General features: G+C 40.9%; 2 protein-coding genes and 3 pseudogenes across 5 annotated transcripts; 2 read left to right on the forward strand and 3 right to left on the reverse strand.

The window, feature by feature from the left end:
* The first annotated feature begins 385 nt into the window (after positions 1-385).
* Positions 386-2698, forward strand: LOC123477532. The gene is made up of 7 exons (XM_045180910.1): positions 386-784; positions 863-1023; positions 1094-1242; positions 1316-1438; positions 1520-2010; positions 2073-2186; positions 2260-2698. The coding sequence occupies exons 1-7, from the start codon at positions 653-655 to the stop codon at positions 2575-2577; spliced, it is 1488 nt and encodes a 495-aa protein (XP_045036845.1). The 5' UTR covers positions 386-652; the 3' UTR covers positions 2578-2698.
* A 3781-nt stretch (positions 2699-6479) lies between these two features.
* Positions 6480-7605, reverse strand: LOC123477533. 4 transcript variants are annotated; one of them, XR_006652661.1, is made up of 4 exons: positions 7340-7605; positions 7133-7282; positions 6900-7064; positions 6480-6834 (listed from the first exon to the last, which is right to left on the reverse strand). XR_006652661.1 is itself a non-coding variant. In XM_045180913.1 (4 exons), the coding sequence occupies exons 1-4, from the start codon at positions 7451-7453 to the stop codon at positions 6832-6834; spliced, it is 360 nt and encodes a 119-aa protein (XP_045036848.1). In that variant the 5' UTR covers positions 7454-7600; the 3' UTR covers positions 6480-6831. The 4 variants fall into 4 exon arrangements, 3 of the variants coding, with proteins under 3 accessions (XP_045036848.1, XP_045036847.1, XP_045036846.1); XM_045180913.1 differs by having other exon boundaries at positions 6972-7064; positions 7340-7600; XM_045180912.1 differs by having other exon boundaries at positions 6972-7077; positions 7340-7591.
* A 6694-nt stretch (positions 7606-14299) lies between these two features.
* On the reverse strand, positions 14300-19418 carry LOC116935742 (annotated as a pseudogene).
* A 24-nt stretch (positions 19419-19442) lies between these two features.
* On the forward strand, positions 19443-24408 carry LOC123477528 (annotated as a pseudogene).
* LOC116935735 lies at positions 24042-27511 on the reverse strand (annotated as a pseudogene).
* Between the last annotated feature and the right edge of the window lie 181 nt (positions 27512-27692).

Raw genomic sequence — 27692 nt, forward strand, 5'->3', positions numbered from 1 at the left:
CTAGAAAAGCTCGTGTTGGGGAGGAATTGATATGCAGGCCAATCATAAGTTGTATATCCAAATCAGGCCTTCGCAGTGGATATTCCATTGCCTCTCTCCGCTGCACTCAAGATGTGGCCATACTGGCCAATTCACAATAATCCAAATACCGTGTGGCTTACTTGAAGTCGACACAATTTGATTCGATTGATTAAACCATAGATGGCGCTAATGTACCAACGATTAATTAATTTTTGAATTAACTGTCACTATTATTTATGGCAGGAGCTGAAAGTTAAAAATAAAGTGATGTGTAATACTCGATCAGCATACGTGACATTAGCAGCTTTTGTTCTGGAAAAAATGATCGACAAAAAGACGACACCAGCACACCTACTGGACTAGTATAGTAAGGAGAGTGAGATTGTGCACACCTGACGACCTGAGGTTATAGGCAGGATAGATCGAGGTGTCACTAATTAGTTTGACGTGAGCCACAACTCGTTGGACGAGCACGTTGGTCAATAATTTTATTCGTGTCTTTGATATTAGAGCAAAAGTTTTTACCCCAAAAAGCTGGTGTAGATTAGTTTTATCAACAAGACAAAAACGTAAATTTTAAAGAAAAGAGAAAAGCTTGAGATTTGTCAATACGGCTTGATATTTGGATACGATGGCTACATCGGCAGTCCACGAGGCTGACGACCTTAACACTTGCGCCGTGTGTTTCGAACAGTACAACTTCACTGATCGCCTGCCCAAGTTTTTAAGCTGCCTTCATACTTTCTGCATCAGCTGTCTAGGAGTAAATATGATTCAAAAAGTTTTGTTTTCTGATTAGCCTAGAATTTCGTTTTGTGTGTCTATCTTCTTTATTTTGCAGAAAATGCTACTAGATTCTTCCTCGATGACGATAAGTTGCCCGGCATGTCGAACTGTCACTTCCCCTGGCGGTGGTCTGGTTAGTCTAAGAACTAATGAGCATGCTCTCAGAGTCCTGGAGTTACAGGAAAAAATCACTAATCTTAATTGTTCCGGCCGAAGGTCAGTTTACATAACTTGTCAAGTTGCCATACATCCTAAATGCATGCCTCTGTTTTAACTGAAATTGTAGGCAGCCAGCATGGTGTCACACCTGCGACGAACTGGCTGGCCTTTCCTGTCAATTCGGTGTGCATTCCATCACGCCTCTAGGTAATGACGTCGTGGAAAAGCATCTCTCACAGAATCAAAAGAACAAAGTTCAGCTAAATCTCTCTTATGGTATGTCGTTCACTTTCTACGTCGACTGAATTGAAACTGACGATTACTTTGTGACTGAATTCGTCATCTGCAGCGTTAGGACGGCGAATGGAAATCGACTCTTACTTAAAGTCCATGAAACAGAGTATTTCGATCTTAGATAAGCATGTGGCCCAGTTGAAAGAAGATAATGCCGTACAAATAAGCTTAGTCGAAGGTGATGCACTGCAATTTATTTTAGCCCTCTAGCATGTCAAATGTCAAAGATGTATATTTCAATGTAACATCTTAATTGTAGGGATTTTACGTGAAATGGAATTACACCAGCCTTGCGATGCTTCAAGGGGTAACTCAAAACGCCAGCAAAGCAGTCAACCCGTAGAAGTTGAAGCCGAATCAGCCTACTCTTCAGCGTTGTCACTTGCCCAAACATTTGAGGGGGCTAAAAACATACTGATTTCCATGAACGTGGAAACAATTGACGGCAAAATGGCGCCATCTCTCCCCTGGCTCAATCGAATTAAATTGTGCCTTATGAACCAAATCGACGACAAGGCGGTTAATGCAGCAGGACTCAACATCCTTTCATTCATTCTGCTCCTTCAGCTTCAGCAAAATCGTCACCAGCAGCAAGTGAACGTCCCTGTTTCACCTTCTGTACCGTCGGCCTCTCCGATCCCGACGTCACCCAACAATACGGTTTCAATGCTTCGCTCTTTTCTTCTGCCACAACAGCTGCATTCTAATCATCAATATTGCTCCATGACGGTGGAAGTGAACTTTGATAAGGTATGATCATCAGTATTAAATTAAAAGAAAATAATTCTACCGAATTTTACGTATTTTTTTAGAAAGCAACTTTGCTCTTTCAATTGGCTCCTCAAGCCTCTTCTGAGCTTAAGAGCATCTTTATTCGTTCGTTTTCATCAACATACGCCAGCTATTTTCAGTCGGTCGTAGTGAAGGTAAGATTTAGTTTCTAGACTTTTGTGCTAAATTCTTTGAATTTTATTTTAAGGTTTAATTTCTGTTGCGTAGGCAGGTATCAGTCTTTTTGTTGTATTTGGTTCACCATACAATAGTCGTAGCCTAATGACCTTCCAGGCAGAGAATGCCTATTACCAACGTCCCTTTATCATGGAGCGTGGAGATGTTGGCATTTATTACAGCAATGGACCGCAACACAACGGGGTCTATGATATGGTCATATTGCTAGCTCCATTTTCAGACCGTAACGTAAGACGTGCTCCACTTGTGGCTCGTTTGATGAATGGCGTCGAATTCTGCCATTCTCTAAGTCATTTAAAATTGCACGAGCGGGCTTCATGCAAAGTGGTTCATTGTGGAATTTTTTAAGCCCCTATTCTTAGAAATTGAATTGACGTTTTTAAACCCAAATGACGGATGCAATGTGAATATTTTTTCGGACGCAACAGATATCGTGCAACGCTATATCAATACAAATTTATGACAAAAACTTGCTTTAGATTGTATCAGAATCAATTGGTTTCTTCCCTACAGTCAATTAACCAGCTCGTGGACAGGTTTTTTGTAGAAAGTAGGAACAACATGCGGTAAAGCAGACGGCATGCGGACATTGGACCCCCCAACAGTAGCCCCGGAGGGTACCCCGACACCAGCTCCCCCCGACACCATCCCCCACCCGACACCAGTCCCCCCGACATTGGCCCCCACCGTTTTTTCAGGGGGGCTACAGTCGGCGAAGAGGGCGACACCAGCCCCCCTGGCAATAGAAGCGGGGGGACCTTTGTCGTGTAGGCATACGACACCAGCCCCCCTCTTAAAATCATTCAAGTACGGGGGGCCAGTGTCGTAGTATCATACGACACCAGCCCCCCCTTTCAAATTAATTCAATCGAAGGGGCTGTCGCAGTGGCAGTCAACACCAGTCCCCTTGTCAGTGATTTAGTTGAACGTTATTTCAGCCATTTGTGAGCTAATTTTATGATTTTTTAATTTCTAGTTTTGGAATATCGGATCTTGCTGCTACTATTGTTTGTAGGTTATGTTAATTTTTAGCAATTTCTTTGTAACGTAACGACGTACGTGTAATGTAACAAACGAACACTAAATTAAAGTAAATCAATATTTACTAAAAAATTAACACAACCTTTAATTTTATTCATTAATTTCATTTAAATCACTGACAAGGGGACTGTTGTCGACTGCCACTGCGACAGCCCCTTCGATTGAATTAATTTGAGGGGGCTGGTGGGCTGGCAAAATTAACACAACCTTTAATTTTATTCATTAATTTCATTTAAATCACTGACAAGGGGACTGTTGTCGACTGCCACTGCGACAGCCCCTTCGATTGAATTAATTTGAGGGGGGGGCTGGTGTCGTATGATACTACGACACTGGCCCCCCGTACTTGAATGATTTTAAGAGGAGTGTCGGAGGGGCTGGTGTCGGGGGGGCTGGTGTCGGGGTACCCTCCGGGGCCACTGTTGGGGGTCCAATGTCGCGTTCTCACTTTTCATGCCCCGCTTCGTCTGTGAAGTTAAAAATTTTTTTAAACAATACTTCTTTTAACTAATTAAAAATGATTTATGATAAGTTATCAATGATTGTGCTCAATGCAGCAGTCAAATTTAAAAGTCGAAATAGGAATATTTGCCGAAAATCTAACAAATTCAGTATTTAGCTGTCATGTTTCCGATTTATTTCGTTTTTCACTGAATCTTCAAAATGACGCTTATCGATAGTAGAATTTTTTTCCTTACTTATAAATCGAGCTCAAGTGTCAAGTTTGCATTGCATTGCAACAAGGAACATCGGTATGTTACTATTCAATCTCATCAACGTTACCTTCTGTCATCGTCCAAAAGAATTTGAAATTGCTGTCACTAGTTAAAGCACGAATTCCGTCAGCGGACATGATAACCCAACGACTCCCCCCGAGCGATAGTATATACCTTTAGTTCGTTGCCTTATGCCATCAGGCTGATTCATTTCCCACCTCATCATTACCCTGGATTTTGAAAGATCGGCATTGGGGTATGTTTTGTTCAATCGGAGGTTAAAAGTGGGCACCAAAAGAAAATTATTTATTTATTGAATCTGCAATGAAATAAAATGTGGCCCTCTGGATTGTTCAATCAACTGTTTTCATTTACGACAGAAAATTAAAACTTTTATCTTTCAAGTAAAAATTAAAATATGGCAGTTTAGAAAAAAAAACGTTGATAATTTTGAATGGTGGAAACGTTGCTTGGAGAGTTTACGTGCCTGCTGACATTGTAAAGACAACTGCAAGACTTGTTCAATGTTCCACTTGTTCAACTACAATACAGCACGTAAAGTATTAACACAGACCAAGCATAGAAAGACTGTGATCGGCCTATACCTGCTGAGAGGATGCTCAAAAATCATGCTCGTGCCTGCCGCAAGTTGGCGCTGCCTCTGCAAGCCGTACTTTTTTGCGGATTTTTCCGTTTCCCTACTGATTAGATGCTTCACACACCCGGGATTTGTGAATAAACTAAGATAGATAATTTTTTTATTTTTATTTCTTAATTATAAGCAAAAATTCTTTATATCCCCTTATTCATTTGAACTGTATTGGCCCAACCTTATATACGCATAAAAATTTCGTTATAAAAATCTAATTTTCTCCTTGTTTTCTTGATATTTTTTTCTATCGTGAAACGCTGTACCTTGAGTCAATACGGAGAGAAGACAACTTGATCTCGGTCGTCGGGGCGAACCCTACCGGCTTCTCGGGGGACAATAGAAAGTGGTAGGGTTCGCCTCGACGACCGTAGGCACGGTAGCGCTCGTGGTGGCGAAGGGCTACAACACACTGTCCTACAACATACTGTCAATATAAACAAGGTAAACAAAGCAGTTCAAAAGTGTCAATTCAGGTTTTATTGCTGGTTTAGTTCAGACCTGGCCAATTTTTAGTCTCAACGCTACATAAGTAGTTGACCCCCCCCCCCCCAGGTTGACCCAATGTACTGTGATGAGCATAAAGAAGGAAAAACTATCTTTGAACAATTTACCGTCTTACTAACTTGTGATGAACATAGGATTTTTCGCCATGATGATTGATGAAGTTCATTCCATCAGAACTGTGGCGGGTTCAAAACGATATGTATGCATTGTAACTCCATTAAAATATATTTTGATAAATGAAGAATTCAATCAAAATAAGTAACGTAGTCACGTAGATATAAGTACGTATTCACCAATATAAAAAGTACAAATCCCATCACAATCACGTAAAATTTGTGGGGGAAAAATCATTAGCTCCGATCAAGTATTTCTTGGGAAGTCGTTTACCGCATGCAAGTAAATAAAAGTTTTTTATGCGTTTTTTCATTGAATTATTAGCCAGCCGCATAATAGTGTGCGTGAAAATAAAAATTATTTCGCAGTGAATTACACATGCGTATGTTCATATTAGGCTGATTCTGAATTGATATTTCGATTCAGCATAAAAATCTGAGTCGGAATTGTAATTTTCATTAATTTTGGTTGTCAGCCGCCTAGTAGCGCGCGTGAAAATAAAAAATTCGTTCGCAGTGAATTACACATGCGTATGTTCATATTAGGCTGATTCTGAATTGATATTTCGATTCAGCATAAAAATCTGAGTCGGAATTGTAATTTTCATTAATTTTGGTTGTCAGCCGCCTAGTAGCGTGCGTGAAAATAAAAATTCGTTCGCGGTTAATTACACAAACGTGTGTTCATTTAAGGCTTATTCTGACCTGATATTCCGATTCAGCGTCAAAAGTTGAGTTAGAGGTGTAATTTTCATTCATATTGGTGGTAGCCTGCGGGAGTTATTGGTTTACGACACTTTTTTTTAAGGAAAAAAGCGCAGTAACTCGCTTACAGTTACAGGGCGGACTTTTTCAGTAAAAAATTTGATCGCTAAAAACTAAATCCCGCAGGCTACTACCAAAATGAATGAAAATTACACCTTTAACTCAACTTTTGACGCTGAATCGGAATATCAGGTCAGAATAAGCCTTAAATGAACACACGTTTGTGTAATTAACCGTGAACGAATTTTTATTTTCACGCACGCTACTATGCGGCTGAACCACTAACATTAATAAAAATTACACCTCTAACTCAACTTTTGACGCTGAATCGTAATATCATGTCAGATTAAGTCTGATATCAACATAGGCATGTATAATTAACTGCGAAATAATTTTATTTTCACGCGCACTCGGATAGGCCTATAAGGATGACGAATAATGTTAATGAAACAAATCAAAAACCTCATAATTATACTTTTATTCCCTTTCATCAATAGCTCCATTTCAAAAGTAGCCCTAATTACAGGATTAGCATAACTATATATAAGAGAGTTTTAAACGATCGATATTAATTGTTTCCTTCATTGTCCTCGTCAGCGTAGTCTTGATAATCGTTTGTCTCTTCGTCGCTGTAATCCTGGTAATCAGCAGTCTCCTCTTCGCTATCTTCTTCGTATGCTTCATTTTCCTCATCACCATCTTCTTGAATATTATCTAATAGAAGGTCTTCGATGCCATTTTCAATGTCGTAGGCGAACGTGTCTTCATCCAAAAAGTCGGATTCAACATCAGCCTGAATCTGTTTCCCTTTTCACTATAGAATATACAGGTAATTAAAAGTCTAATGAACAAAACATGTTACTTATCTAAACTACTTACATTGGTATTTTTTAACCAACGCAGTCCAAGCGACTACTGCAGCATGACATTCTAGTGTTTTCATAAACTCACCTGCAAGATTCCCATACCCACTGACGTCAGTGGACCATTCCTGTACATTTTGGGATGCAGACAGCGTAAAATGGTCCATTCCATTTTCGAAGGCTGTTTTAGATTGCTTTAAAATTGTGAAGTGTTAATATGTGTCAGAAATATGGTAGCTTTATACTTACAATGCTGTGAATGGATGTACGTCTGGAGCTGCAGGTTCCTTTGGACTTTTTAAAATCCAACCAAAGGGCTGGGCGGGTTGGATAACTGGGAATTTCAACAAGGCCTTGTGCAGTTCTTCTTCTTGCCTTTCTTTTTCCTCGATATTTCTCCTATAAGAAAAGAATTAAATTAAGTAACTTATAAGCATATACATCTTAAAAACATACCCTAATATCTTTAAAATAAGTTAAATCGTATCCTTTCCCAAACTCAAACTTTTCTGTTTCGGCTACATCATCGATGGGATTTCCCGTTTCTTCCTCAGATGGCACACTTGTCATTGTAATAATAATGAAAATCTAAGATTCTAATCTAAAACTACAACTACATAAAAGAATACTGAAAAGAAAAGATAACCAACAAAATTAATCCATTGCAGACTGCATGTAGCCTATTCGTGTTTATAATGTGTTGTAGCCCTTCGCCACCACGAGCGCTACCGTGCCTACGGTCGTCGGGGCGAACCCTACCACTTTCTATTGTCCCCCGAGAAGCCGGTAGGGTTCGCCCCGACGACCGAGATCAAGTTGAGAGAAGAACCCAATATGGCTCAGCTTTCCGTATTGACGTAGGGTACAGCGTTTCACGATTGAAATAAACAAACAAGAAAATGAGGGAAAATTCAGAAATTTTTATGCGTATATAAGGCTGGGCCAATACAGTTCAAATGAATAAGGGGATATAAAGAATTTTTGCTTATAATTAAGAAATAAAAATAAAAAAATTATCTATCTTAGTTTATTCACAAATCCCGGGTGTGTGAAGCATCTAATCAGTAGGGAAACGGAAAAATCCGCAAAAAAGTACGGCTTGCAGAGGCAGCGCTAACTTGCGGCAGGCACGAGCATGGTTTATGGGGACGTATAGGCGGGCCAGGATAAAATGCGGACGCGGACCGCGGACTGCGGACAGGAGAAACTGCGGACTTTCACCTGCGGACTGACCCAAAATTTTTGACAGCAGTCCGCAGTTTCTCCACAGGGTAGCTGTCCGCAGTCCGCGTATTATACGGGGATACAGCATTCCATATAGACATGTCTATGCGTTGGTAAGGCAGAAAATTGGTAAGTAAAGTCTTCATTTCATAATAGTATTTAACATTAAAATTTCATAATATATATAGCAGCAAAATTTGACTTGTTTTTACAGGACAAGACAGATCAACCTTATTTTTGTCATGCATTGGCTGTTGTTCGATAACTGTTGCTTTTTAAAAATATGTAAGCATGCAACAATTCCAATGAATAAAAATTTAAATGCGCACAGCTCTTAGCAGCTGACTGTTTTATTTATTTCTTTCCTATAGGCCAAATCCATTATATTCTATTTTCTTTTATGCAACACTAAGAATTTGAATTAGACAACCGTAGCGCAGTTAAGTCGTCCTTCAGAAGGCGGCAACGTGGTACCAAACTTTGCAAAGAATGGTACCATAAGGAATGTCTTCCAAAAGAGCAGCATTATGCCTTTCAGGAGTTTTTAAAACCCCTTGAAAATACCCCAAATCCTTTTAAGTTTATTACATGTTTTATTTGCATTGTTGTACCAAGAGTTTACCTAGTTAATAAGTAACCATGTTATATAAACTGTCCTTTACTTTCATATTTTGAATAATGCATATGTTGATTTTTAAATACTATTTTTAGTTTGAAATTTAATATCAGATATGGGCATGGAGTCCGCAGATACCAGTCCGCAGTTTATCCTGTCCGGTCCGCACTTTCAATCGCTCCATGTACGAAACGGTCCGCATTTTATCCCTAAGTCCACGAAAAATCTGTCAAAAATTTTGGGTCAGTCCGCAGGTGAAAGTCCGCAGTTTCTCCTGTCCGCAGTCCGCGGTCCGCGTCCGCATTTTATCCTGGCCCCGTATAGGCCGATCACAGTCTTTCTATTCTTGGTCTGTGGTATTAACAAGGAAAAAAAACAAGGAACCAAAAATGGTGTTGTTTCAAACGAAATTGCAACAAGAGCGAGATAAGTTTAGTCATTTAACAGTTTGAATGCCTTCTAACAAAAAACATTGTTGTTTTGAGAGTGTTGACTCTACGCACGGCCACGCAGTGGTTTTCATAAAGTAAAAATTTAATTAGCTGGTCCCTTTCCCATTTGATTTCAAAATTTTCAGATTTCGTTAAGGTAGCCGCACTGGCTAGGTACCTCAGCAAGAAGACCCATAGCCATTTCGTTAGACATTTTAAGTAAATCCACCCAATTAACAAAATAGCGCAAAGCAATGAACTGCACTTTTTCGTGACTGGAATGTTTTCCATTTAGAGTGAACGTGTGATTATGGCTAAATCCAGCACAGAAGAAAAACTTGCTTTGGCTGTCCTGACTATTGTTATGTCCGCGTTGAGCGTATCACAACGCGACGTTCAATCATGGCGAGATTCTTTATTTATGCCACTAGCAAGTTTCCACCGTTCAGGGTACACTATTAAGAGAGACTGAACACTGAAGCTGGGAGGCTGACAATATGGCCGACCGGATTCCGGGGGGTTAGCAGAGCGACATCTGTGTTCGGGTTAAGTAGACCGATACATAACAACTATTATAGTAGAGACAGGTAAATGAGACGCAACCATAAAAGCCTGTAAACTTGTAAGAATAGAAAACAACTCTAAACAATGATTGACAGAGAAAAGCAAAAAATTTTATTCAAAAAGTGAATTATCAGTGACTGGAAGGTCGCGGTATCGATATAAGATGTACTGCGCCGTCTTTTGGTATTTGCCACTAGGTGGCGGTAGTGCGCCTTTACTAACTAGTCTGACGAGACGAAACATTATCGTAACTTCGTGACGTCTTTTCCTCCTATAAGTGGTCGCCTGTCCCCACTTGCATGAGAAGGATGATGAAGTGGAAAAGGAAACAAGCCCCGGTGCGGCTACAATCCGAAAGGTAAGCATTATTCAATGAGAACACATATTAATTTTTTTTTCTTTTGTCTAGGGCCAGGATTTGATCCGATCGGTTTTCGGCTGTCTAGTTCTCATAAATCCCTCCGTTACATATATCTTTTCACTCTTCTTCCTTCACTTTACTTACCCAATCACGAGTGATCGATTGAGGTCTGAAATGAACAGCGTGGTGTGTGGTGCCGGAAGGTTTCGACTGCCCTACGACTGGTTCTTTTCAAGTCGCTCTTGACAAAATGGTGTGGCCAGGAAAAGGTAGCAGGCCACGAGACATGCGATATCAAGACGTTCACATGATAGTATCCAGGGACGTCCTCTGAGTGTTCTGGGTAACCACCAGAAATCAGGCCATGAATTTATACAAGTATAATCTGGCCCAGAAGGGCGGCCAGCTCATCGAGTCGATCTCACTCGTGAGCGGGGTCTGAGGCGAGTTGCATGTCTTCCCTTGTCCCTAGAACTGAGACTTAAGCCGTATTACCGAAACGATCTCGACGGTGGGAAGGTGACGAGGAAAACGACCAAGTGCAAACCCTCCGACGAAGCCGTGTGCGGTGCTTGTTTCCATGAATTGTTGTTCGTTTGCCTTGTTTCTGAGCGTACTTGAGCAAATAAATGTTTTATGCAAACAAACAAAAACAATTGTTACTCGCATTTCTTTTCGATCTTCAAATATCGCGTTCGTGAGGACCTGACATTTGTTGGGATGTCGTTCACACGTTCACTTTAAATGGAAAATATTTCAGTCACAAAAAAGTGCAGTTCGTTGCTTTGCGCTATTTTCATAATTGGGTGGATTCACATTCAGACTGTCTGACGAATGAGCTTCGGGTCTTCTTGCTGAGGTACCTTGCCAGTGCGGTTGCCTTGTTGAATCTGAAAACTTGAAATCGAAAGGAGAAGGGCCACCAAGTTACTAGTATTAATTAATTGTACAAGTGCAAAATTCAACAAGTCTAGCAGTTGTCTTTACAATGTCAGCAAGCACGTAAACTCATCAAGCAACGTGTCCACCATGTAAAATTGTTAACCGTTATTTTTTGTTAAAATGCCGTATTTAAATTTTTTATTCTGCCGTAAAAGTTTTTATCCGAAAAAGGCTGCCATTTTTACAAGACAAAAAGTAGTTTACATCCTCTACCAATTTGGCAACTGTAACATTGGCTGTAACACGTGAGAGAAAACGTTCCAAATGTCAGATAGATGGAAAAATCACGAACTTTTCTTTTTCCCCCTTTTCTTTAATTGTAGGTGAATTCCAAAAATTTTTTCGGGGCCGAATTGTATGAACTTCATTCATTATGTCCACTTCGTACCATTTTGTCCGTGTTGCTTGAGAAAGAGTTCAAAAAGGCGAATAGATCCGTGGTTAAGCTGGATTGAAGCAAACCGGAAACGAGCCCTACTTAAGGCCCGGCCCTACGTTATAACTCAAGGCACTGACATTTTTTTTTTGTTTTTTTGTTTTTTATTTTTTTTTTGCTGATCGGATAAAGCTGTTTCGTTTTATGGAATGCACATAGTTCATATTGCAGAAAACCCTTTTTGACTTAATAATAATTTAAAAAATAGAGAAGGAAAAACTTTCAATTTGGCAAAATTATCGATGATTGAATTTGAAAAAATAAATATGCTGTGCCTTTGATTCTACCTTTAAAATTGGTCCTGATCTGTCACACCTAAGGTTTTTTCTTGGCAAATTGTCTTTTCTCTAATTTGTTTTCTGACTTAACATTGCAACCTAATAGAACCAAGTGGGACCTGCAAACAAGGGTGCCATTTTGTGAGGTCCAACCTTTACTTCATCAGTAGTAGGTTGTAGGTCTATACGCTTACACAGTTACACTTGTTCAAGGAAAAGTAGAATAATTGCTTCTGAAATTGAACTTGATGGAAGCATTGGGCCTGTCGCATGACTTGTTGGTTGCACCCCGGTAAAAGTTGTCGATCTGTTCATGGGACAGCGGTGATAGCCAATCGTCCCATGCGAGGTATTTCCGTGCATCACATTCGTCATCAAATGGCGGAGGAGCATACATGCTGTCGGTATTGAAGAGAGGATTGAACTTCCGTGTATCAAATAGACTGGTCCACTCATGTAATCAGGATACGAATTCCATGGCCAAGCGTCAAATGTCATTTCATATTGACAGGGTTCTGCAGAATCAAATTTGTTGTTTAAATTTGGAACCATGGATGCAAGATTAATGCAATTTTACTTGGTAATCTTATACGAGTCCATTAATTTCATCTTAATCTTTTAGTCCGCACCTCTTACTGGTCCAAAGTTGTAATGGTGAGAAGGAAATCCCGAATTAGGACTGCGTCCGAAAATAGAGAAATTGCCCGATTTGTGGTAGGATTCGACAATCTTTGCAAGATTGTAAATATTGACATAGATATCATCATCAACTTCTTTTAACAAGAAGCCAATTTTAGGGCAATTAGTGTTCATGCAGTTCAGTAATCCTGCCATTTTAAAAGATAAGCTTCTGTAAAAGTCCAAAATCTCTATTTGAAGGATATCTCCATGAACCATGCTTTCACCTCGAATTTTGCTTTGCAGCAGACTGTCGTTTGTTTTTCCCAAAACAAAGACAAAGCGGGCCATGCTCAGCAAACCTTTCTTAACCACAACAGGAACGTGATTTTTCCATGTTTTGCGGATTATTTCTCTCTTTAGAAAATTCTCAGTTGCCGAAATGACAGTTATGAATACGCTACGACTATTTGGGTTCACTTTACACCCAGAAACAGTGATGGGGTATTTGAAAGAGGAAACGTCGTTGATGACTGGACCCAGTTTAGGAATTAGTGGTTTTATATTAACTAATGGCAACATCCCTAAACGATCCATTTCGTAGTGCGTATACTTTTCCACTCCTGGATATGGATTATTAAGCAAATAAGGAGCTGCGTATTTGTATATAAGTTTCCTTTCTTCATTGAGGATTTTAATAATATGATCCATCTGGTTTGGCAGCAATTGAAAATCAGCTTTTACACAGATAATAAGAAATATCGCAGAAACAATCAAAATCTTTGGTCTCATTTTCTTTCAATAATTATTTGCTGCAATTCGCACGGAGAATTTGTTAATAAACTGATTTGTCGCAAAAGTAAAGGGCTGGTTAATAATGAGAGGTACAGTTAGGAACTTACCTTGTTACACTTACAGTGGGTTGGACGCAGAGTACAACTCTTATAGCTCAAAGAAGAGTTTCCCAAATGACCGACAATTGCCGTCGGCCGAATTTATATGTAGCAGATTAAATGGTGGAAGCAAAACAAGTCACTACAATTAATTAAAGGAGATGTCGTACGCGTATTTATAGTAGGGGGTCAAATTGCATGCATCGCAAACCTGTATTTGAAACCATGGCCAATTGGAATTAGCGTATTATATTACTTTAGCCTTACAGACGCTTGCTGTTATACTGTAAAGGCCGTTTAGAGTTATAACCGTCACATACAAATGAGAAATAAACACTAGGCTCCCTGAAGTGAAGAAATGCAGTTGTGTAACAACAGCGGAATCAAAGGTTTTTTCAGGAGAAAATGGACAATCAATTTTTATCAGCTTATAAATAAAAAAATTGACAGATAACGATCAGAAATATTGATTTTTGGATGTAAAAAGCTTCATTTAGCACTGCTGCTAAATCCACCACCTGATGTATATTGATATATTGATCGGCAAAGTCTGTTGTTGTATATTGGCCTACGAGAAACAACAGAAACAGAATGTGATAGATATGCTTCTCACGGAGAGTTTTCAGTTGCGAGTGAGTTCTGATGGAACAAGGTAGACAACACAGAAGCCATGACATTCGCGGAAAGACAATGAGATTAAATCTCTTGTTAAAATAGATACATCTGAAATGGCGGATGGATCTTGCTGATAATGCCACAAAGGTAGGACCGAATAAGCTTGACCAGAATATCGCTTTTCTACACGCTTTGTAAAGTAAAAGCGCGGTTAAATACGCAGCAGGAAATTAGTGCTCCATGAAGTACTGAAAAACTTCTATCTACGTATAATCTAGAGGTAAGCTTTCTTTTGCGTATTCGAAGTAATCTGGTAAACATAAAGTTTTATTTTATTGTAGAATGTACAAAAGAAACAAAAACGTCAATAAGAAATGAGTAAAATTCGTCGCGACTACGAGGAGAGGATGTTGACTCTCATCAGACTACTTCCACCAGTTGGACTGAAGGGACCTGCAGATCTTAAGGTTAAATGGCGTGAATATCATTTTAGCCTAAACGTTCATGTTGTTAAATTTGAATATAGATAAGGGAAAAATATATAAGGATTCAGCAAGAGGAATTAGAACGTTGCAGTGGCTTGCAAGAACAACTGCACTCGGCATTGAATGAAATCGAAACGTTAAAGCAGCAAAAACCTCCATTACTGGAAATGAGGTAGCCACAGATCTTTCTGTTCCATCAGTTCTCGTTGTTATCCTTCAAAGCGTTCTGTGGGGCCTCCAAACTGAAGAAGCCTAAAGCGACCCAACGCAAGCCGAGTCCCGTCCGCTTGGATGTCGATGATGTTGAGGACATTGATGATTGCAATTCGGATGACGATCCAGAGTGGCGCAACACTCCTATGGCTAGACGAATTAGGAAGCTCAAGGAGAAAGATGAAGATCCTTCGAAAATGTTCGATCTTGAGAAGAATGCCAGTATAATTGGCAAGCGATTAAGTCGGAGTCATTGCTCGTGTAGCACAGGAGGCTGCAGAAGTTGTATCTGTTCAAGGGATAATTTCGCATGCACTTTTGAATTATATGGATGCAGTGCTTCAGGAGTTTGTAAAAATGTTGCCCCAGATAATGTGTTGGTAAGTTGATTTTGTTTTAAATGAGAACCATACGGCAGTGTTTGCGAAAATGGCCGGGAATCTGAAAGACAATATAAGTTGAACGATAACAGCTGACAAGCCTAAGGTTTAAAACTGAGATTGTTTGGTGACTTGACAGCTTTCTATGGGGAACATAGGTAAGATGGATCGTCGTCAATCGAGTGGTCGATGTAGATATCGGTGCTTGTCAAAGATATGACTGACTGCCGATTACATAGAGATTTCCCGCTCGTACAATCTTTTTCTCTTCTTTGCACCGCTTTAGACGTTTTCCCGATCAGCCAATGTTTTTGAATGATTCTGTAGCGTCATTTCTATCAGTGCGCTCTTCAGTTATGTAGCCTCCAATTTGTTGTAGCTCTTGATAACTGGCTTCACTTATCTGGATGCGCAGTTCCGAGCTTGTGGACTCCAATCGGGAAGCTACAGACACCGTGTCGCCAAAGATGGAATAGGTAGGCATTATAGTACTGCCTACTACTCCCGTTACTAGGTCACCTAAGGGACAGTGTTTTTTAATAATGTACACGAAAACTTACAAGTGCATTTCATTCGGAGTTAATTTGAACACAGTCGTTCACTTGAAACGTGAAAAATGTTTCTCAGCTAATCATTTTCGAGAGACTAACTGTCGGGTGTGCAATTCCGTGCGAAATCATATTTTTAAGTCAATCTCACCGGTATGAACGCCGATGGGCACTACTAGTGGCTTGCCTCGATGTCCGATTCCGGAACCTTTCATTTTTTCCACCACTTCTAAAGCCATAGAGGCAATTTCTCCAGCGGAATTCTTTCCACGCGTAGGCTATATACCTGAAACCTGTACTAATCCGATTGTTTAAGCTTTCATTATAGAAAATATCTGCAAAGACATTAGGCCATCAGAAGGATTGCTCTACAACCTATAAACAAATTGATTTGAATCTTTTGTTTACCACAATGTAGGCATCGCCGATCGTTCCTAATTTGCAAACATCGTAGCCTCTGGCGAAGGAATCAAACAATGTATAAACATCATCTAAAAGGATCATGGTCTGCATACGAAATGAGTGATTAAAAACCATGCCCGCAGTTCTCCATCTTCAAAAGTTGACTCACTCCTAGCGGTGTCGTTTCAGATGCTATTTCTGTGAATCCTGCCAAGTCTGCTTCAAAGACAGTCACATTCTCCCATAGCTCCGCTTCTACTGGAAGTCCATTCGCCAAACAGTTGGCTACTGATCTATGCCAGCAAGCAAGCAAGCAAGCAAGCAAGGAATAACTATTTGTAAGGTAAAAAGAAAAACATTCAACAGAGAAATGTTACTTGGGAATAATACGATGCAGCACTTCGTCAATTTTTTGAATTTCTTCTTCTAAAGTGCGCTTCTCCTCTTCTATGCACACGTCTTCTGACACTAATGTTTTTTTATACGTAACATCCGTGCTGAAATAATTTTCTTTAGTTTAGATGTACAGTAATTGCATATTAGACGTAGTTGATTAAAAATTACCTGGTCCCTCCTTGTTTCGTCAAATAGTTCAGGACAGAGGAGAAATTAGGGCGCTCATTGGGATCTTCTATCCAGCAGTCAACCATGCAGGGAAACATGTAGGCCAGACGACAATCTAAACTCTATTTTAAGAAAAACTTAGATTTAAAACGTTTGCGACCAAACATATGGATCAACTTCATTACCTCAATGGGGAGCCGTGCTGGAATTTGACATCCTCGAACGGTATGCTTTATTTGATTGATGATTCCTTGAATTCAAATTGTTCAAATCAGAATCGGTCATTCAAAACTAAAAGTAAAGGTAGTACTTGCAGGATCACCGAGGTCATAACAGATAGCAAAAGGACCTTGTCGACAGACCATTTCATGCAGAATGATGGCGAAAGAATAGACATCACCTTCGGGTGTGCCCGTTAAGGATGGGTTACGTAAAATTTCAGGGGCTGTCCATAGTAAATCTGAAATGAAAAATTCAAATTTAATCATTTGAAAAAATACCTAACATTGTTATTACCAAATAACTTAGCATGTGCGTTATTTACGCAAGCTACAGGATACATTGGATTTACCAAAGTAATGGTCTCGTTCGTTCTTGCTAGGGTCTTTCACAGCATTCCGTAACTTGTGTTAACCAAAATCCGATATTTTAAGAGTCCGATTTGAATCGAGCAAGCAATTCGCAGATTTCAGATTTCCGTGGCAGCGTAAATCGGAGCTACGAATGTAGAGCATGCCTTTGGCCAACTCCAGTGCAAGGCAAGCAATCAGTTTACAGTTCAAATCGTTGTTTGTGGTTGAAAGGGCGTTCTGAAAAACACGATTGCGTAGACGTGATGTACAGGTCACAACAGATTAGCAATAACAAAGCAATTACCATAAAACTTTTCCGTGATTGAAATTCCGTTATGATACATATGCGAGCAGGTTCAACGATGGCACATATAAATGGATAGATGTTATCATGCTGAATAGTCTTCGCATCTACACCATATTCATAGTGTCACAAGATACGATAGAACAATAATGAAAAAGTTAACTTACTTGGCGAATTTCTCCAATAGTTTCACATTCGAGTGCTGGCCATGAAGATTTCCATTTTATAGATTTGTTCCAGACTTTCATTCGCCAGTCGTCAACCAGCTTATTTGGGTGCACAGGATGATTCATAACCCGCAGCATCTAGAAATAAAAATAACTATAAATTTTGTTTTACATAGTGAATCGAATTATTATTGCGCAGCAGTTTTGTTTGCAGTAACGTTTTCTTGAATCATAATCTATTAAAACTGATTAATGATGACCTAAACGAAAGGTAGGGGAGGGTGGGGCTAGTTGGTAAAATTTTTTAAATTTCTTCTCTGGTTTCTTTAATTTTTCATATTTTGACACACACAAAATTGTAAAAGAAAGCTCAGATAACCAGCTATCTCGTGATATTTTTTAATTTGATCTACGTTGAAGAATTCATATCAAAATCAACGTTCAAAAAGCTAAAAAAATTTTCCTCCATGCCCCACTAACGGGGTAAGCTGGCAGTGGTAGTGGGGTAAGTTGGCCCCATGTATTTCAAATACGGATTTCAGTGAAATGTTGATGTTGTAAACAAACTAGAATAACATTACACTAAACAAAAATCGTATAGTTATTTTAGAGTGGGAAACTCAGAAATAAGTTGTGATAATTTACATAAAGATTAATAGCCTTAAATGCAAAAAAAAACAAATAATATACATAATTCAGGCAAAGATTTCACAGGTGGACATTGTATAAAGAGAAACACATAAAATGTGCCAAATTTTGGCCTCTAATGCATACCACTGTTCACCATAAGTCATATCTAGCAAAAATTCGACTTACAATTCCCTGACATTTTGACAGGCCATGTACTATACATATGCATGTATAATGCCTAGGCCGACATGCCCCATGTTGCAATGTATCAACTTGCCCCAACCCGGGGTTTATTCAAATAAAAAATTTTATTACTCCTTTATAATTGATTTAAACAAAAATCCGTTGTTACAGTTCAATAGAGGACACAATTTTCTATAAAACTAATATTTTTTTTAAATTACATGCATACCAAGAAAAGATAAAATTGATGAATTCCAAGCACGCAATGGATTTGACGCAAAAGATTTCGTTATTTTCTATTTCCTAAACTATTTGGGATCAATTTATAAAACTTTGCACAAATGTGCGCACGATAAACATCTTTGACTATGAATTATTTCAATAAAACCTCTTTCACACAATTCTTCTATATTAGGAATTGCAAACTTGCCCTCCTGCCAACTAGCCCCACTCTCCCCTACAGTTTGACTATATCTAGGCTGCTTTTCAACTTCGATTTTTTACCTGGTTCACATTTTAAAGGTGGGAACTAAGTTCCGCGTCAGTTGATATGGCTACTTTGATTGTGAGGATGTCCATCTCTGCCGCTAGTTTTCTGGCTTGATTCGTGAATAGATATATCATTGCAGCCAAAAAGCAGATGGGCAACAACCATGGTCATATTAACGTTGTCATTGAGTAATTCAACGTCGTAAATCACTTGATCTTCGAAACTGCTTTCAGAACTGGCAAAACGGGCGTGAAGTGTATGATTCAACTCGGTAGTCGGATGGAACATCTAGAGGAAAAATTTTTATGCGACACCGCTTTTACAACCACTTTTTTGTTCGTATTACAGTTCCACGAAAAAAGCCAAAGGGAACCATCACATTCTTATGGACGTCTATGGATGAATTCGGTTTTGGTGGAAATAAATCTGAAGAGCCCACGGCGATGTAGCCGTCTTCGGTATCTCCATTCGCATCAAAGGAAATAAATCCTCCACGAACACCTGCAACAATGAATTTATCAACACTCACCGCAAGGCGATTTATAAATAGCTTCCTTGAGAAGTTTTGAATTTCCAGTATAGTGTTGAATGGAAGTGACCCGTTCAAGGCCGCTTCCATTACGCTATTTTTACTTGAACCACCATGGGATTGGTCCCCCATTCCAATGCAAGACTGAATAGAGAGGTAAGAGCTATCAGCTTGATGTCACGATGTAGATCATATAGTACAGCAATATGATCTCCATCCGGGCAGTTCTGGAGGTTACGGCTTATGCCTGTATGTTACGGCGTTAAAGGCCGTTTGTATAGCATGTCAAACAAGTGCTTAGCGCAACCATGTTTGCCTTTTTTTTCACAATGAAGTGATATAGGGCAAACAATGAATTCTAGCCACTAATACCAAATTTTGAGCATTGGCTCTCTACTTGACATTTTGAATTGAAAACTAAGAAAACCCCGCTAGCGGTGGAAATGGAGCCTGAGACGATCTTCGCTATACTGTCCAGTGCAATAGAGGTGGGCTAACAATACTGGAAATTCCAAAATGTAATGTAAGAACACCGATTCAGTCAAGTACTACACGACTATAATGGCCGAATAATATACTACGGCCTCCAACTACACCACCAAATACTCCACTCCAAGCTATCCTTGCTGTCCTGCTCCAAGCTGCTATATCGATGCTCGTTATATTATAACTCGTAACGACAGGTTCCGGAGGAGCTAACAGCGCAGATTTTGGCAACGGATACGTTCAAAATAGTCCGACCACGAGAGAACGCGGGATCGAGAGATGCGCATCCGTTCGCATCCCCAACACCCCAGTTATCGGGTGAGGGAGAGATCGCCGGTGAATTTTACTCGTTACGAGCCACGATGGGATGACAGAAACCGTGAAGTTTTCGGCCGAGAAAGATTTGGTTTTGTGTCGGACTTCGAAGACCGTAACAGTTCCTTTTCGGACAGACTGGACAACCGGCCATGCGAAAACGAGTGGGAAAACAGCGGGCGCGAAAGTGCAAATGGCTATCGATGTGGTGAGAACGGCTTTTACTTTTTTGGGGACGGTTTGTGCTATGATGACGAAGGATTGAGCTACCATTTCGGGGAAGACGGTTTTTTCTATGACACAGAAACAGGTTATCGCTTCGATGCGGGTGGTTTTAGCTGTGACAGTGAAGGAAGGCGTCTCCCTGGTGCTAGCATGGGCCTATCAGACGATGAAAACTTGAGAAATGCCCCTCCGTCGAGCAGCAACATTCGCCCGACTCGTTCTTCAAATTCAAGATCAGAGAATAGAGGAAAGAGGTTAGTGGCTGATACGGGTGCGTCGGCGTCTCCAACGCTAGTTGATCTTACATCGAAGGTAGCAGACCAAAGCCCTCCGTTACCCGTTGGAAGCCTGAGCCTCCCCGGTAGTTCAGGTGCACAGCCGCTTTCGGTGTCCAGGGAAATCTCGGACGAGATCTCGCTGCTAATGACCAAAGGAATTTCGAACGAATCCTCCAAGTCAATCTCTAAAGAATTTGCTCTCGAGTACGTAGATGCCGAGTTTTCTTTGAGGCCTCCCAAATTGGACGGTTGGATCTCTCAACGTGCCCTTCTGTTACCAGACAAAGGCACTCTTAAAGCGATAAATGCATCGGAAGATTCCTTCGCTAAAACACAATTGAGGATTATGGATATTGCTCCACCTCTTGTCGATCTTTACGCTCAATTGAGTTCCCTACCAGATAGTGATGAACAGTGGGGGCGAGCATATTTTTACATCACCAAAGAACGTCGGAGTGCCGTAATGTCTCTCACCGAGCCTGGAGCAGAATATTTGTTGCGCGATCCTGACGCGTTTGAAGGAGGGAAAGAAGCTCGCTTCTTTCTCTTTACCGAGAAGTATCTGCAAGCTATGCTGACCGACGCCAGCCAGGACAACACCCTGGCTCAGGCAGCGACCGCGGCCCGTGCCCCAAGACGTTCGAGCGCTAGGCGTATCCGCACCGATCAGCCTCACGTCGTGTTACAGCCGCCCAGGTTCGAGACTGACCGGAATTCACGAGGCGGAAGAGGTGCGCGGAGTAGGAGAAACGATCGAGGTCGTGACCATCGCCCTAGCGCTTGGTCTCAGGGAGGTCGAAGGTATGTCTTTTTAAATTCTAGACCTTTGACCCCTTATTGTAAAACGGCCCTTAGACCTTACCCTAAATCTGGCCGGCAACGGGAGACGTTTCCAGTTCCCGTTGTTATTAAAGGAGGTGAAGCGCCGATCGTAGCCTCGAGGCTGAAAGTTTTCGCAGCTCGTTGGCCGCTTATTACTAGGGATCACTGGGTTCTGAAAACCGTTTGTGAAGGACTCCTTATTGATTTTTTGTCCGAACCGACCCAAAACTCCTTCCCTCCTCAAATCGTCATGTCAAAAGAAATGTCAGGCGTTTGTGACGCAGAGGTGCGAGATTTGTTGGCCAAACGCGCAATTTCAGAAGTTTCTGACGGGTCGATTGGCTTCGTCTGCTCCTTCTTTTGCGTTAAAAAGAAGCAAGAGGGGCAGTTCAGACCCATTATTAACTTAAACTTTGAACCGCTTCATCAGATACCAACACTTCAAAATGGAGAGCCTCGTTTCAGTTCGTTATCTAGTCAGGAGGGGAGATTACTTAGCTAAAATCGATTTAAAGGATGCTTATTTTACCGTGGCGGTTAATCAGGCACATCATAGGTTCCTACGATTCTGTTGGAGGGATCGGATTTACGAATTTAATTGTATGGCGTTTGGTCTCGCCCCTGCGCCAAGAGTTTTCACAAAAAATCTTAAAGTAGTCATGGTCTACCTGAGAGAGCAAGGAATCCGGCTTGTGATCTACCTTGATGACATTCTAGTCTTGAATGAGTCAAGCTTAGGGCTCCAAGAAGATATAGGGACAATCACCGAACAACTCCAATCATTAGGTTTCCTAGTTAATTGGGAGAAGTCGATCGTCGATCCTACACAAGTGTTGGAATATTTAGGGCTTGTTGTAAGTTAAAAGGATCTTTCCTTCTCGCTCCCTGTGCGGAAAGTGGAAGCCGTCAAGAAAATGTGCGAAGCGGCTTTAAAGGAGGGGAAGGTCACGCTACGGACGCTGGCCTCAATACAGGGAAATTTCTCATGGGCCATTCCGGCAATCCCGTTTGCCCAATCTCACTATCGCAGCCTTCAACGATTTTATATCACTAATGCCGAGCGCTACTGTTTTGACCTGGACGTTAGGGTATCTTTGTCCGACAGCGCTAAAATGGACCTCCGTTGGTGGGTTGCTAATGTCGAAAAGTCCAAAGGGAAAATATTCTTTCCCTGCGATCCAGACATCGAAATTTTCTCCGACGCGTCCCTGACAGGTTGGGGGGCAGTATGTAACGGGGTCACGACCCGGGGCCCCTGGACAAGGCAGGATCATGATAATCACATAAATGAACTCGAGCTTTTAGGAGCGCTTTACGCGGTTCAAGCGTTCTCGGCGGATTCAAGCGGCATCGCGATCAGAATATATTTAGATAATACAACAGCAGTCAGTTATGTTAATAAGTGCGGTGGTACCAAGTCAGCGGCGCTCACCGCTACGGCAAAGAGTCTCTCTAAGTGGTGTGAAAAGCGTTGTATATCGCTGGAGGCCATTCATCTGGCCGGTGAATTTAATACAATCACAGATAGGGAGTCTAGGGCACAGGCGGATGCCAGCGATTGGCAGCTGGATGTGAACGTATTTCATCGAATTGCTAAACTCTGGGAGATAGACATTGACTTGTTCGCATCATCATGGAACGCTCAGGTATCTAAGTTCATTTCGTAGCGACCAAAGCCTCGGGCCTTCACCACTAATGCGTTCTCCATCAGCTGGTCTGATAAAAAAGGCTATGCCTTCCCTCCCTTCTCCCTCATATTCAGGTGTATTGAGAAGATGAGACGAGAGAAGGCGTCGATTGTACTAATATGCCCAATCTGGACAGGCCAACCATGGTTCCCAGTGCTATTGGAGCACGCATGCGACATCCCACGTCTTCTGACCCCGTCGTCAGCGATTCTCGTGTCAGCCCAGGGCAATCCACATCCACTGCTTCAATCCGGAGCGCTCAGTCTGGCCGCCTGGAAGCTCTCCGGCAATCATACAGTCTGCAAGGATTTTCGCAGCCGGTTGTCGAGTTATTCTTGGCTGGATGCCGCGATAACACCAATATCGCATACCAGTCGGCTTGGAAAAGCTGGTGTCATTGGTGCTTGGGGCGGAACAGAAATCCCCTTTCTAATGATTTAAGTTCTGTTTCTGATTTTTTAGCAAACCTTTACGCTACCGGTAAATCGTATAGCTCCATCAATCTACACCGCTCGATGCTCTCCGTTACCCTCCAATCGCTAGACGGAATTCCAGTAGGGCAACACACTCTTATAGTCAAATTATTAAAAGGGGTTTACAATCGCAACCCCCCCTAGGCCCAAGTACGATTCGACATGGGATCCGAACCAGGTTATCGAATTTATGTCTTCCCTCGACAGCGACGATTCGCTTCCTCTATCTACGTTAGTCTGCCTTATTAAACTCTCCAGTTAAACTGAAACTGCATCATCCAAATGCTATACCTCTTGAATTTTGCCAAGTCATTCAGCTTTATGATTTGTCTTTGGTTGTCCTTTCTACAGTTACAAGCTTTGCTAAGGCACGCCAAGCCCTCCATACCACAACTCCAAACACAATTTTTTGTAGAGATAAGGAGCTGACTGTAATTGAGAATTTTATGAGGCCACTTATTGATGAAAGAAAACCAGGCAGTATGTACAAATCAGGAAGGCCAGGAACTGGCAAAACTGCATGTGTCACACAAATCTTGTCCAACACAACTGTAAGTGCACTGTCAATTTAAAGTCAGATACAATTGTTAGCTTTTATTCTCATTTTATCTTCTTTGGCACACAGTTCTCTGGAAAGTTCAAGTCAATCTTTGTCAACTGCATGTTACTTCAGACCCCTGCCTCTGTACTCCAACAAATTGCTCAGCCGCTGGATCCAAAATGGAATGCTTCTGCCAAAGAAGCGTTACCATTTGTGGAAGACAGACTCACAGACACAGGACCTATGATGTAAGAGAAAACTTCACTTCTTTCACAGTATTAGCACAGATAAAACAATATTTTCCATTTTCTTGTCTCCAGTATTTTCGTTTTGGATGAAATTGACCAAATGTCGATGTAGCTATGACGTGTAGCTAAAGTTCGCCCAGCAACCAAGCTATAATGCAATGAATGATTAATAATTTCAGGAAAAAACAGTTGATTGACCAATACTTTTGATTTGCTGGTTGTTTTCAGATGTAGTCGATGTACTTGAAGATTTGTTTGATTTTGTTAAATGCAAACTAAGGGCTACTTTTAGCCGCTTGGTGACAGCCGTGACATCTTCAATTTTACGCCGAAGAATATTTTGTTGTTTGGCGTGCAGCACTTCCATTTTTTGGAGTTGGTCATGGCGTTTGCGGTCCTAAAGTCGAGCTACCTCACGGTCTTTTTGCTGGCGGCATGTCATGAATTTCTGATTCTCTTCTCGCATTTGCCGTACAAGCTTCACTTGTTGTGCTTGCATCGCTTGGATATCATTGTTGAAGTTTTTCATTGAAGACTCTTCAGTTCTCTCTACGGATAAGAATCAACGGTTATAATGAAGGTGGTTTAAAGAAAGATTTAGCTAACGTTTAATTTTGATGATATTACCTTGTTCCTGGATTTTTTTTTTTTTTTTTTTCAACTCGGTGATTTGCGGTTCGAGTTCCTGGAACCACTTCCTTCGCTGCTCGGATTTTTTTACATGCGTTGGCATTGCCACTAACTTGAGCTAAGAGGCTAGCTAGTTCTTCCTTTTCTTGCTGCAAAGATGCGATTTGATTTTCCAGCTCGCTCACCGTTGCGTCATAATGAGCTTTAACTATACTATATGGACCTTCTTGATCTTGAGTCATTTTATTGACCACTTAAGAGCCAACTGGGCGTTAAGCTCCTTCAAAATGTTACTCAAATCAGCTTGTCTGAGTGCCATGTCAGCTCCCAACTTTGACAGACGCCTGCAATACGTAATTAAGAAATGATCATTCAGCCAAGGCTAGTGATAGTGTTACAAATGATCAGTTCAAAAAATCATATCTAGGTGACTCAGTCGATTCGGAATCACTGTCTTTGTTTTCTTTGTCGGATGCGAAGCAACTTTGCATGTCGTGGTTGACATGTTCAATTTTGCCCTTCCTTTGGACATCATGGATTTCATCAATTTTTGATTTCAAATTCAACGTTTGCTCTATTGCTTTCGGGATACTCAAGTCGCCAGTATCATTAAGAGTTTGATTGATGGCTCCAAGCGTTCGGTCCAAGTTTACGGCTTGCATCTAGAAATTAAAATCTATTATCTAACTATAGCAGCTAGCCGATTTTTTTGCGAAATACCTGTAATTCTTCTAGTCTCTGTTTTATTTGCATGTTTGCAGCGTCTGCCAGAAGAGCTTTCTCGCACATGTTTGTGTTTTCTTCCAACTCCAACCCAATAGATGTATTTTCTCTTCTTCTGCAAATTAAGGTTGCTGACAAAGTTTTTAAACTTCAGCAATGCTTGTACTTTCGTTACTATATGCTACCAAAAGCTGATGGATTTCAGCTCGCAGTGCCATAACTTCTACCATTGTCGGGTCTCGATTAAAATATTTTTTGTTTTTAATTTTTCTGGCGTGGTCAGCATATCGAAGCGTGCTTAGTGATTCCTCGTAGTTCGAGTCGGCTGGACCAACGCAGGCAATCATCAAAGTATGAGAATTACCGCCTAGGAAAAAGCGCGTATCGTTAGATTGTTGCCACACTACTATTACTTCCTGTAAGTGTCAAATTTCAGCTTTAAAAAAAAAAGAGGTTAAGAATACCATGAGAATCTTGAGAAAGCCACGTTAGTTTAGAATCTCTACAAGGAATATGCCTAGGATTGCTTTCGTATAGCGCACTAATGACATTTCCTAAAGACAGCGATTCTTTGTTGATGTTGACTCCTTCTGCATATCTCTCCCCAACTGCATCCGTTTTACTGGCTCTCTCAGATCCCGCGAAATAAATCAGATGAAATTTTGAGGTTTTAACGATTGACGCACTGTCTTTGATTGTTGATCTAGAAAAGTAAATAAAATTCGTTTTATTTACTGCCATTTCTGTACGAGTGTATGAAACGTACTTGATTTATGGTAAGAGTAAAAATAGCGTGCGATCGACTGCTTTGGTGATTCAGAGCAGTTACTCCCGTGAGCCGGTTCAACGAACCATTCTCTAGGCACTTTAATGTTTCTTCCCATTTGAAAACTGGGGTTTTGGTTAGACCATTAATTTTGATTCCACTTTTAGGATCTTCTCTGATATCTACTTCTTCATTCCAAGACTTTGACAAAAGGTTGTATACTTTATATATAGCTAGAGAAAAATAAAAGTTAGTTAAAACCAATTAAAATAAATTTTTTAAAAACTGCACCTCAAGAAAAGAGACATTGATGTCAAATGTAAAACTTGTATCTTCTCCCATTTTGTGGAATAAATCTTTGACTGCCCGTTGGATGATTCAACTGTTTTCAGATATAAGTGCACTTGTGGTACTCACCATGTCAGCAGCTCCCATTGAAAATGTTTTCCCAGTGTTATCGATACGCACTGACTTTACACTGTAGGTAATTTTCGATACTCTGTTTTACGGGCACGTTAAATCAAGCTGACATTAAGTGTTACAAAACTGTTATATTGAAAACGATTGACGCGACTGTAACTGGCGAATTCTTGTGTGTAATTAACGCCGCCAAACGTGTTCTTCCCTTGTCGTTACGTCGTCTGCGTTCCCCTTCCTCCGTTCTTGCCTATGGCACAATACCGATCGCGACAAAGCCTCTTCTAGCTATTTCGGAGTTGTAGGATTCGGAACATAGCCGGCTCTGCGTTCGTAAGCGGACGCACCATCCGTATCCCAAGACTCCAACAAGCAGAGTTTCACAGCCGGGCGGTGAAGTTCGGAGGTTTTGGTAGCCGAACGAAGGTGAACGATTGCGGAACGGACTACGCCATCTGAGCCGGAAAACACCTTGACGACACGAGCGATTGGCCATTCTCCACGGGGTGTATCTGGCTCGATAACGATCACGATGTCGCCAACGTTGAGATTCTTTTGTCCATGTAGCCATTTTCGTCGTTCCGTTAGGCTGGGAAGATACTCTCTCATCCAACGTCTCCAGAAACAATCAGTTAGGTACTGAGCAATGCGGTACTTCCTTTTGGTCGTCATATCGTTTTCGTTGAACAGATCAAAAGGTATGTACGGATTTTCGTGTCCAAGGAGAAGAAGATTTGGCGTAATGGGTTCAG

Source organism: Daphnia magna, unplaced genomic scaffold (genome assembly GCF_020631705.1).
Source record: "Daphnia magna isolate NIES unplaced genomic scaffold, ASM2063170v1.1 Dm_contigs074, whole genome shotgun sequence".
Taxonomy (NCBI): domain Eukaryota; kingdom Metazoa; phylum Arthropoda; class Branchiopoda; order Diplostraca; family Daphniidae; genus Daphnia; species Daphnia magna.

Bases quoted from the DNA above. Each gene is read 5' to 3' on its own strand.
- LOC123477532 (XM_045180910.1), top strand. From the start codon at position 653: ATGGCTACATCGGCAGTCCACGAGGCTGACGACCTTAACACTTGCGCC. The intron at 1,024-1,093 runs GTCAGTTTACAT...CTGAAATTGTAG, and splicing joins CTTAATTGTTCCGGCCGAAG to GCAGCCAGCATGGTGTCACA. The intron at 2,011-2,072 runs GTATGATCATCA...GTATTTTTTTAG, and splicing joins TGGAAGTGAACTTTGATAAG to AAAGCAACTTTGCTCTTTCA.
- LOC123477533 (XM_045180911.1), bottom strand. From the start codon at position 7,453: ATGACAAGTGTGCCATCTGAGGAAGAAACGGGAAATCCCATCGATGAT. The intron at 7,078-7,132 runs GTAAGTATAAAG...ACAATTTTAAAG, and splicing joins GTACATCCATTCACAGCATT to CAATCTAAAACAGCCTTCGA. The intron at 6,835-6,899 runs GTAAGTAGTTTA...TATATTCTATAG, and splicing joins GTTGGTTAAAAAATACCAAT to TGAAAAGGGAAACAGATTCA.